Below are 12116 nucleotides of genomic sequence, written 5' to 3'. Positions count from 1 at the left end.
GTATCTATAATCTTTAAAAAGGGATTCCCAAAGAGTGGTCCGTGAAACACACTGCTGCGAGCTTGGGTGAAACTGGTGGAGTCAAATGACTGTGAGAAACAAAGTGTACTATTTCCACCTCACCAAAGAAATTGGTTATCAAAGGCTCTATAAATAGAAAAATAAGCACCAGACAAACAAAAACCTTATAATGAAGAAGCCATACTGAAAGCATTTAGAATAAGAATACGTACTGATTGGGGGTTTCCCTGGTGGCTCAATCAGTGAAGAATCTGTCTGCAAGGCCGAAAACCCGTCTTTGATCCCTGGGTCAGGAAGATTCCCTGGAGAAGGAAATGACAACCCACTCCACCATTCTTGCCTGGAGAGTCCCATGGATAGAGGAGCTTGGTGGGCTACAGTCCATAGGATCTCAAGAGTTCGACATGACTTAGTGACTAAAGGCAACCACCACCATGAGATGAGCAACACGTAGTCTCTGGAATTTTGAGAAATGTTAAAAGAACAGAGAGAAAAAAGATGGTAGTTCAAATACACAGGGTGAAGGATATTGTTCTACAAGTGGAGAAATAGGACCTGTTTGCAAAGTGATAGTACAGAGGCAGAGCTGGAAGATGTGAGAAGTACACTTGCATGTCTGCTTCCTCTAAGAAAATGTGCACTCCTTCATGGATGCCTGAAGTGAATCCGGAAAAGAGTTTTGGAAATTGCAAGAGAATTGATAACTGATGGTAGAGGATCCCGCCCTCCCCCATCCCTGCCACCCACAAACAATCAAGGGTCTTCAAGGGAGCCCGAAGAAAGGAGAGTGGGAAAGGACTTTCTCTGAGCTTAGAAGGGCAGAGGGCGAGGATGAGGGATACATGGCGTGTTCTGAATGGAGAAGTGCTACACAGAGGAGCTGTGTGGTGAGTGATAGGGGAAGATTCTCATCAGGCGGCCTCATCTGTGCAGTAATGTGGTGGCCGGGTCACTGCTTGCAGAGAGATCCAGTGGGCAGAGTGGGAAAGGAACCGAGCAAGGCAGGAAGCAGCTGCTGGGGCCCACATGTTTGGGAGGCAACAAGAGATGCATATTGCTGCGCTGAAGAACAGTGAGAACCCAATGGGAAGAATTGTTCTATACAGAAGTTCTTAAGGACACGGTCCTGGGAGCCAGACTAGGCAGTTCTAGGTTTGAATCCCAGATCCCTCTGTATTTGGAAAGTAGTAAGAGTTAAATTAGGTCATACATGTGACACTTAGAAGAGTGCCTGGCACATTAGTAAAAACATTCAGGAAGTGTGAGATACTATTATTGCTGGTGTTATTGTTGTTAAGGGCTTCCTAGGGGGTGCTAGTGGTAAAGAACCTGCCTGCCAATACAGGGGACATAAGAGATGCAGGTTTGATCCCTGGATTGGGAAGATCCCCTGGAGGAGGGCATGGCAACCCACTCCAGTATTCTTGCCTGGGAAAGCCCATGGACAAAAGAGCCTGGCAGGTACAGTCCATGGGGTCACAAAGAACTGGACACGACTGAGTGACTTAGCCCGCCTGCGTGCATTGCTGTTAAACTGTGGTGGAACCACTCCTAACAGTCTTCTAAAGAAACATGAAGTCACCTAGGACAACCAAAGCTAGGAGCCTAGTCATAATATCAAGCAAGAACCCAAGGCTGAAGCTGGGCCTCCCAGGCACTGTGAGAGACCTCAACGTGAGGTTGTCTGGATTCCCAGGTAGGAGGGGAGCTAGGGAAGTCCAGGAGGGATATGAGACATCTTAGATTAAGCTTCTAGCTGAGGAAACACTCAGAGTGCTGACAAGACCTAAAATCTTGCCATAAAAACCATGGCCACCATGTGTGCATTCACCCCATTTCTTTGACACAATTTTGCTGAATACCTATTATGTACCAGCCCCCTTCTAGTGCTGGGGATGCAGCAGTCAACACACACAAACATCCCGTCTTGAAGGAGCCCACATTCTAGTCAGAGCGCTAGCAATTGTCCGGCCCGACCCCAAACCCCTTCCTCACATTATTGCCTCCATCTTCCCAGCAAACCAAATAGGCAGGTAGTCTCAGCCCCATTTTTCAGACAAAAGTTTAAATTTTGCTGCAAATCAAATAGCTAATAAATGGCAAACCCAGGTCTCCATCAACAATCTAATTCTAATGTTCATGCTTATAAAGTAAAGTTCTGTGTTTGGTCTCAGTGCTGCTGAATAATTTTGGCAGGTGAAGGGGAAAGCCTTAAGAGTTGAGGGGCTACCTCAACAGGCACCACAACAGTAACAGAACTTTGCTGTTTTCTGAGGTTTTGTTTTTTTACTTTTTTTTTTTTTTAATGGAGTGTGCTGGATGTCTCTATAATTTTGTTCAGATGACTACAGAACTTGGAAAAGCTGTTGCTGCTATTGATGCATAACATACTGCTATTGATCTTTTTATATAAATAAATAAATCTATATATATATATACATATATATATATGATTTGAATTTTTGGAAACTTTAGCTGTGCTGTCAACTTTGGAAAAAGTATCCCAGTTGTACCATGTTGGGTTGGCATTGTACAGAAATTAACAGCCATATTGGTCTAGAAACGTTAAACATAATTTTTTCCATTTGTACAGGGGTAACACACTGTATTAAATATGTAAGGTCTTATCTACATGGGTTTGATTACAGAAACTAATAAAGTATTCTCTAAATAATGAAAAAAAAAAGAGTTGAGGGGCTGAGAACCTATAAAGTCAGAATGTTATCTGCTGGATTCCCCAAGAATGATGGGAGAAGATGAGATGTGGGGGGAAATGTGAACTTGGCATAAAATTCCTAGAGGAAGTGAAAGTGGGTTGTGGAGGGCAGTAAGAGGAAATGTGGACCTCAAAGGCAAATAGGTGACCGAACCATTGAGTAGGGGCAGCCCTGGTTTGCAAGTTGATAAACTGCTTCCTCATTCCTGCTGAAGTGGGGAAGGAGTAGGTCAAGTTCTGTCCTCCATCGTAGAAGGTCTTGGATGCCTTGTTTAGGCAAGGAGATGAAAGGGCAGACATGGGAGAAGCTGTGGTTGGAAGATCATCCCAGAGCCTCCTGTTAGACCCCAGTGGATGGATGGACAGAGAGTTGAGGCCAGGGCAGGATTTCATTTCCAGAGAGTTGGCAAGAGAAGCAAGGAAGCTTGGAGACAGGCTGGAGACACAAGTAAAAGAAAAGCAGGAGAGCACTATGTCCCTGGAACCTTGTGAGAGGGGGTTGAAGGGTCACATGTGCTGCATTCTAAGCGGAATGTCAAAGAGGGCAAGTTCAACTGCAAACTCACCTGCCCGGGTGTGCACCCTCATCAATGGCCTCCTCTCTGCCTTTGTTGCTGGGGAAAGGAGGACCCAGCATCACCAGGACTCTCCAGGGAAACTTGACTGTTTCTAGCCTATCCCACTGAACTTAGAGGTATCTGTGATCATCAGATTGGAAGGAGCAAGGATATTACCAGGTATATACAATTTCACAGCCATACCTGCTCATTATAACTGTGCCAGAGCCAAGATGACACCAAATCCCTGATTCTTAATATCATGCTATAAATTTTTTGAGATCCCAAACTGACCAGCTAGCAGGTAGGTGGTCTGGCCTGGAGAAAATGTCCAAAAAATGTAAATTATAGATTTCATCAGCTGTTTTTTGAAACAGTTGTTCTGTTCCTTTTGACTAACACTTCTCCAAATTTGTAACTTTAAAGGTTTTGATGAAGTGTAGAAGGGGAAGGCGGAGAAGGCAATGGCACCCCACTCCAGTACTTTTGCCTAGAAAATCCCATGGATGGAGGAGCCTGATAGGCTGCAGTCCATGGGGTCGCTAGAGTCGGACACGACTGAGTGACTTCACTTTCACTTTTCACTTTCATGCATTGGAGAAGGAAATGGCAACCCACTCCAGTGTTCTTGCCTGGAGAATCCCAGGGACGGGGGAGCCTGGTGGGCTGCCATCTATGGGGTCGCACAGAGTCGGACACAACTGAAGCGACTTAGCAGCAGCAGCAGCAGAGGGGGAAGGAGGAGGGATTCACTCAGTTGTACCCAAAATTCCTAGAGGCCCATAGTGTAAACATATAGGAATAAAGAGCCAAGGTGGAGGAGGGAGAAGACTAGAAGAAGAAGTCTAGCTGATGAGGCCTAGAATGCAGGCACTTTGAAACTTTTACAGATTTAGGAATCCCCTGGGATCTTGTGAAAATGCAGATGCTGATTCAGTGAGTCTAGGGTGGGATCTGAGATTCAAGCTCCCATTTGATACTGATGCTGCTGATCTACAGACCGTACTTTGAGTAGCAAGGATCCACACTACATAACTATTTATAAGGTGCTTCAAAAGATGGTTTTATTTTGAGGTAAGAAGGCTGCTGACTGACCCATGAAAATATTGTTTTGCTATTTAGTCACTAAGTCGTGTTTGACTCTTGCAACCCCATGGATTGTAGCCCGCTAGACTCCTCTCTCCATGGGATTTTCCAGGTAAGGATACAGGAATGGGTTACCATTTCCCTTCTCCAGGGGATCTTCCAGGTGCAGGGATTGAACCCTGTCTCCTGCATGCAGGTGAATTCTTTAGCCTGAAAACATAGTGGGCATCAAATTTACATTTAATAGTAGGATGATTGCAAAACTTGTAGCCAAAATTTACAGGTTAAAATCCTGTTTCTACCATTTTCTAGCAATAAAGTTCTGGATAGATCATGGATCGTTTCTCTCAGTTTCTACGTCTAAAAAAGTAATAAAATCTGCTTTGGTTGACTGACTATATAGGGTGGAGATGAGGATTAGAGAAATACCTTAGTGAAAGCGCCTTATAAACTGAAGGTGCTGCACGTGTATAAGCATATTATTATTGTTGTTATAATTATTGTAATATTTGAGGTCAAAGATACCTTACAATAGCTCCCATTTCTATTTTAATTATAAACAGATAGAGATCATCACCAAGTGTTTGCATCTCTCTGACACTGTTAAGCCCATTCCACAGATGAGGAAAGTAAGACCTAGAACCTTAAGATTATGCCGAGCTGCTATGTATTGGTGCTGTGATATGAACTCAGCCTGACTCTCTAAAATCCAAAATCTTTTCTTTTTATTTATTTAGTTAATTTAGTTTATTTTTGGCTGTGCTGAGTCTTGTTGCTGCACACAGGCTTTCTCTAGTTGTGGCAAGCAGGGGATACTCTCTAGTGGCAGCGTGTGGGCTTCTCACTGCAGTGACTTCACTCGTTGCAGAGCATGGGCTCTAAAACACAAGCTCAGTAGTTATGGTGCATGGCATGTGGAACGTTCCTGGGCTAGTGATCAGACTTTCCCCTGCATTGGCAGGCGGATTCTTAACCACTGATCACCAGGGAAGTCGTGAAGTTGTAATTCACTGCAATCAATTGATTCATTGTAGGAAACACCCACTATCATAGAAAAAGATGGTCTGGAACAGGGGTTGGCAATTTTTTTTTTCCCCATAAAGGGCCAGAAAGTGAATATTTGGCTCTACATGCCAAATTTAGGTCCCTCTTGCAACCATTCCACTCTGTCATACCAGCACCAAAGCACTCACAGACAATATGTGAAGGAATGGGTGTGGCTATGTTTAAAAAAAAAAAATGTTATTTACAGAAACAGAAAACAGGATGGATTTGGCCTGCCAAAGATAGCTTGTGGATCCCTGGTCCAGAAAATTCTGAGTTGTCCAGTATGGTAGCCCCTTGCTCCATCCCTGTGTTCCTTGTGTTGTCGCTCAGTCATGTCCGACTCTTTGTGACCCATGGACTGTAGCCTACGAGGCCCCTACATCCATGGGATTTTCAAGGCAAGAGTACTGGAATAGGTTGGCATTTCCTTCTCCAGGGGATCTTCCCGACTCAGGGATCTAACCCAGGTCTCCTGCATTGCAGGCAGACGCTTTACCCTCTAAGCCACCAGGGGAGCCCATGTGACTATTTAAATATAAGTGTATTTCAGTTAAATCAAAAATTCATTCCTCAGTTGCATTAGTCACATCTCAATTGCTCATAGGTAGACATAGGTGGCTGGTACTATTGAACTGAACAGTGTAGAGAGCATTTCTACCATCACAGATAGTTTTATTGGAGAGCATGGTCTAGATTATCTTTGATGTGGGGGAGAAATCTCTTACGAGTAGCCGTGAGGACATGGACGTTTTGGGTCCTGGTTATGCTATACGATTCTAAATACATTACACCATCTCCCAGAGTCACAGAAAATGGGGCTAATACCTTTTAATCCTCCTGCCAATGCAGGAGCTGAAGGAGACATGAGTTTGATTCCTGGGTTGCAAAAGATCCCCTGGAGGGTGAAATGGCAACCCACTCCAATATTCTTGCCTGGGAAATCCCACAGACAGAGGTGCTCAGTGGGCTACAGTCCATGGGGTCACAAAAGAGTCGAACACAACTTAGCAACCAAACAACAGCAACAAAACCTTTTTTACTGTGCTATTGTGGGAAATGGATAAGGAGGGCTTCCCTGTAGGCTCAGACGGTAAAGAATCTGTCCGCAATGCAGGAGACCCAGGTTCAATCCCTGGGTCGGAAAGATCCCTTGGCGAAAGGAATGGCTACCCACTCCAGAATTCTTGCCTGGAGAATCCCATGAACAGAGGAGACTGGTGGGCTACAGTCCATGGGATGACAAGGGGTCGAACACGACTAAGTGACTAAGCATGCACACAGACAAAGAAATGTGTGAGAGGTACTTTGTAATTTATTAGGAGCTGCACAAACATAAGCCATCATTAGGACTCTGACTGTTGTTGTTTGAAATGTGAGAAAATGTTTGGGGGCAGAATTTGTGAAGCTACTTGATTTTAGAGGAAGAGATTTTCCTTTAAATCAACCAATGGAAGCCATTAGGATGCCAAAGAGTTACCAAAATAAGGAAATCTTATTATTTGTAGCATATTTTAGTTTTGGACTGGAAAGAGACACAAAACTCAGCAGAATTCAGTGATCATTCATCTTTCAGAGTTTGGAGTTGTCTTGGTAATGTTTACTATCTTCAGGACACAAGACAAACTGTCCAGATGGGAGCTATATGAGATGGGGCAGGTCACAGAGTCCTTCCTGAAAGAGATGAAAGATTTATTCTTCTTTGTCACACTCTAGGTTCTGGCATCTTCCTGTAGCTTCTCCTTCACAGGAGTCCCCTTTGCCCCACATCCACTGTGGGTCCCCATATAGGTCAAAGATGAAGCTCAGGACTTCCCTGGTGGTCCGGTGGTTAAGAATTTGTCTGCCAATGCAGGGAGCATGGGCTTGATCCCTGGTCCAGGAAGATCCCACCTGGTGCGGGGCAACTAAGCCCATGCACCACAACTACGGGAGCCTATGTGCCTAGAGCCTGTGCTCTGCAATGAGAGAAACCACTGCAATGAGAAGCCCACACAACAAGAGTAGCCCCTGTTTCCTGCAACTAGAGAAAATCTGTGCGCAGCAAGGAAGACTTAGTACAACAAAAAAAATTTTTTTGAAGATAAAGCTCAGTTTTGCCACAGACTGATTGGCCAGCCCTTGGTTGCCCAGATGATTCCAGTATCTCAATGGTTCCCAGTGTTTTTCCCTCCATCTGTTCCTAATCATAGCCATAAATCACTCTTCTAGAAAAATGCTTGCCAATCACTTCCTGTTTTGTCAGTCTACAGTCCCGTCTGTCCCTTAGGAATTCTGTCTCTCAAGGTCCTGAGGTCCAGACCACCCTCTGTGACAATTTATTACAGTCACCCATTTGAGTGCCCAAAGGAGAAGATTTCTTGCTGTTTAGGGCTGGGTACAGTCCTCTGATCTCTGCTTGTTCTGGTGGCTCAGATGGTAAAGAATATGCCTGAAATGCAGGAGACCCAGATTTGATCCCTCGGTTGGGAAGAAGAGAATGGCAGAAGAAAAGAGAATGGCAACCCAACTCCACTCCAGAATTCTTGCCTGGAGAATCACCATGAACAGAGGAGGCTGGCTGGCTACAGCCCATGGGGTCACAAAGAGCCAGATACGACTGAGGGCTAACACACAACCCTCTGATCTCTGCTCATTACTACCAGTGGCTGCTGCTGCTGCTGCTAAGTCACTTCAGTCATGTCCGACTCTGTGCGACCCCAGAGACGACAGCGCTCCCCCATCCCTGGGATTCTCCAGGCAAGAACACTGGAGTGGGTTGCCATTTCCTTCTCCAATGCAGGAAAGTGAAAAGTGAAAGTGAAGTCGCTCAGTCGTGTCCGACTCCTAGCGACCCCATGGACTGCAGCCCACCAGGCTCCTCGGTCCATGGGATTTTCCAGGCAAGAGTACTGGAGTGGGTTGCCATTGCCTTCTCCGATTACTACCAGTTACATTTCGCTTAAATACTTTCTTGTGGCTTTTCATATGAGCTTTCCAGAATCTGTCTCACCCTTTCTACCTTCTTTCCTATTTCCTTTCACTATGATTTTTCTTACTACTTACATAGTCTTTACAATTCAGTTCTCTGCTCTCCAGCTAACACTTGCCTGTCAGGCAGGCAGGAAGTTTCTTGTTCTCATACACAGCTACCGGACATATACCGTATAATGGTTGAACCTTTAAGAAAGAAATTTGGGAATATTTTTCTAAATCCTTAAAAAAATCAGTATATCATATTACCAGGAGTTCCTGGTATTCTAAGTAAGTAATAGAGATGCACTGAAAATTCCCAAACAGGGATATTCATTACTATATTGATTGTGTGTTAGTTGCTCAGTCATGTCCGACTCTTTGCAACCCCGTGAACTGGAGCCTGCCAGGCTCCTCTGTCCATGGGATTTCCCAGGCAAAATACTGGAGTGGATTGCCATTTCCTTCTCCAGGGGGTCTTTCCAACCCAGGGATTGAACCTGGGTCTCCTGCATTGCGGGTAGATGCTTTACTGTCTAAGCCACCAGAGAAGCCCACTATATTGTTCATAGTAGTGAAAAATGAGAAATAACTTACTTGTCCACAATATGAAAAGAATAAAACAAACATCAGCTTTACAAGTACAAAGAAATATACCATCACCCCTGCAGTGCTGAAGAGATGGCTCTCACAAAGCTAAGTGATGAGATGCCTCTGCAGATGAAGCTGGTTGGGAAGGAGCAAGAGTTGACAGAGAAAAACAATGGCTTTCTTCAAAACATTGATGCAGCTGAAGGCGCAGTGCAGAAACCAGTCAGGGCTGAGCTCCCAGGGGTCCTTTGTCTTGGTCTTTGGTCCTTGGTCCTTGGTCTTGTCTGGAGACTTCCTCAGGCTGGTAGGACCAAAGGATGAGATTTCCAAATTCAGGGTTTGGGTTGACATCCTTCTCTACAATTCTTCTAGTTTTGACCTAATGAACATGTAGTGTGGTAGTTCCAATGAGACAGTAAAGGGAACTACGGTCAGAAACTAGGCAGATATCTGTCAATAGGAATGGTCAAGATTCTAGTCTCAGTTTGTGGAAAAATATTCATGTATTGTACTTTTATTATCTTAACCTGCTAAAGATATCAACCATTTAAAATGGTTTCTAGAGTAGAGGAAGTACAAATATTCATATAAATACATACATGCATTTGTCAATATATGATAAAATTGTATACTATAAAAATGGTTTACAACCTTTTTAAATCAAAAGCAATTTTTTAAAGGAAAAGATTTCTCAGAACCTCTCATATGTCAAAAAAGCTACTACATCAAAGATGTTTTAAAATTCATTTATAACTTATTAATAACAGTAGCATATACATTTGGAAACAGTATATGTTTATGTTATATTATGTTTATATGTCAGCAGTATTTTTTAAATCTATAGAAATGTATATTTATTCCAGGACCACTTTCTCTGAAGGATAGGTAGAGAAGGCCCCCCACCTCAAGGTTCAAGACCCATATATAAGAAACTACTGCCATAGGCCTTTATCACTTGTATATTGTGATTCATTCAAAAGTATATGTGAGTATGTGTGTGTATACATCTACACACATATATGCAGTCCAGCAAAATAACAATAGTCCAATAGATAATAGGCAAGGGATTATCAACACAATTACCACAATAAAGGAAACACAAATGAGTTTTATACACACAGGTAAAGATGTTCAAACTCTCATAAAAAGAGATTAAAACTACAGTGATAAACCAGTTTAAATTTACCAGATTGACAAAGATCAAAAACGTTTCTAATACATGATTTTAGAAAATAATGGGAAAACAGGAACTTTCATCATTTTTTTTTCTGGAATTTTAAATGGATTTAGCCTCTTTAAAACATAATTTGGTAAACTCTATCAAAATTTTGGGCTTCCCAGGTAGCATAGTAGTAAAGAATCTATCTGCCAATGCAGGAGGCGCCAGAGATTCGTGTTTGATCCCTGGGTTGGGAAAATCCCCTAGAGGAGGAAATGGCAACCCACTCCAGTATTCTTGCCTGGAAAATTCCTTGGACAGAGGAGCCTGGCAGACTACAGTCCATGAGGTAGCAAAGAGTCAGACATGGCTGCGCTACTGATGCGCACACACACACACACACACATTTTTAAAGTATATGTGTCTATTGACCCAGCAATTCTATTGTAGAGCTTATTCAATAGATATTCTTGCACATATACACATAGACGTGTAGGGACATTCATTGCAGCATTGTTTGTAGTGGTAATTGATTAGAAACAATGCATATAAATAGAGAACTGATTAGCAAATTATGATATAGCCTCAGGAGGGAATACCATATAACAATGTTTAAAATGAGGCAGCTCTATAAGTACTAATATGAAATGGACTCCAAAAGAAGTCATTAAAAAAGAAATATAAAGTACAGCGTATGTGTATTAGTCACTCAGTCATGTCCAACTCTTTGCCACTCTGTGGACTGTAACCCTCCAGGCTCCTCTGTCCATAGAATTCTCCAGGCAAGAATACTGGAGTGGGTGGCCATCTCCTTCTCCAGGGGATTTTTCTGACCCAGGGATTGAACCCTGGTCTCCTGCATTGCGTGTGGGTGCTTTACTGCCTGAACTTCTACAGAAGCCGTATAAAGTACAGTAAGTGTATGTAATATCCTCTAATTTGTATTTTTAAAAGCATATATATATATATTTACATAAACATAGCTGCTTATTTACGCATAGAATCTCTGTGGAAGAATAAATAAACTAGTGAATGTTGGGAGGAGGACATCTCGGAATCTAGAGATCATGATGGTAGCACAGACTTACTCCTTTCCTATGAACCATAAGACACTCTTCTTTGGGGGAGGGGTGCCATGCTGCATGGCCTATAGGGTCTTAGCTCCCCAAGCAGGGGTCAATCCTAGGCCTTCAGCAGTGAAATCGTGGATTCCTAATTGCTGAACTATCAGGGTTTTACCATATGATACTTTTTAATTCTACTTTTAAAAGAAGAACATTTATTATTTGTTTATTTTACACATACATCTGCACACACACAGTATATTCGTGCAGTGGCTTTAGAATTCAGAATCTCACTGTTAAATCATTTATTAAGTCAATCAACAAATATTTATCCAGCCTCTCTATTTCTATCTCAAGTAATACCCTGCACTAGACATTACTCACACACAATAAAATCAGTACAAGAGTAGCAGGTGCTTTTAGGGGCCAGAAAGATCCAGGTGTTCTTCTTTTAGAAATGTCTGGGGCAGCCCTAAACTGTAGACTGAAGACATAATAATAACCTCTCCATCGTGTGACTTACAGTTTGCTAAGGGAATTTACCAAAATGGACCACAACTTGGACAGAACAGATGATGAAGACATTTTCTCTGAAAACCGTCAAACTGACTTCCTTCAAGATTTGGAGACTAAAAAATGGGTAAGAGACAGACTTAAACATCACAGTGGGTGAAGAGAGAAACCACATTTCTTATCCTAAAATGGTAAGGATATATCTTAAGGTTTCCTCCTAACAGGTACAAGATGTTCAGAGCTTGAAAAAGAGGGAGGTACTCTTTCTTCTGAAGGCAGCTGTTATTACACAACGGACTTACTAGTGTTCCCATACAGAGGATTGTGCATTACATTATTTTTGTTCTTGTAATTTACAAAATAACTGTGACATGTTTCACCTCAGAGAAAATTACTCTATGTAGGTTTGTTCT

The 12116-nt window shown here is 42.7% G+C and overlaps 1 protein-coding gene across 2 annotated transcripts in view; it reads left to right on the top strand.

Annotated features, from left to right (window-relative positions):
* Window positions 1-3259: 3259 nt before the first annotated feature.
* Window positions 3260-12116, top strand: part of SMCO2 (single-pass membrane protein with coiled-coil domains 2) — a 40542-nt gene continuing 31685 nt past the window's right edge. Inside the window, exons 1-2 of one of the 2 annotated variants that reach the window (XM_061417559.1) lie at window positions 3260-3474; window positions 11716-11830. In XM_061417559.1, coding sequence (XP_061273543.1) covers window positions 11738-11830 — 93 coding nt within the window. In that variant the 5' untranslated portion in view covers window positions 3260-3474; window positions 11716-11737. The remainder of the gene's footprint in view (window positions 3475-11715; window positions 11831-12116) is intronic. The other variant, XM_061417560.1, reaches the window with a different exon arrangement.

Source organism: Bos javanicus, chromosome 5 (assembly GCF_032452875.1).
Source record: "Bos javanicus breed banteng chromosome 5, ARS-OSU_banteng_1.0, whole genome shotgun sequence".
Taxonomy (NCBI): Eukaryota; Metazoa; Chordata; class Mammalia; order Artiodactyla; family Bovidae; genus Bos; species Bos javanicus.
The sequence above is the reverse complement of the archived record's forward strand: the minus strand, read 5'-3'. Positions and strand labels throughout refer to the sequence as shown.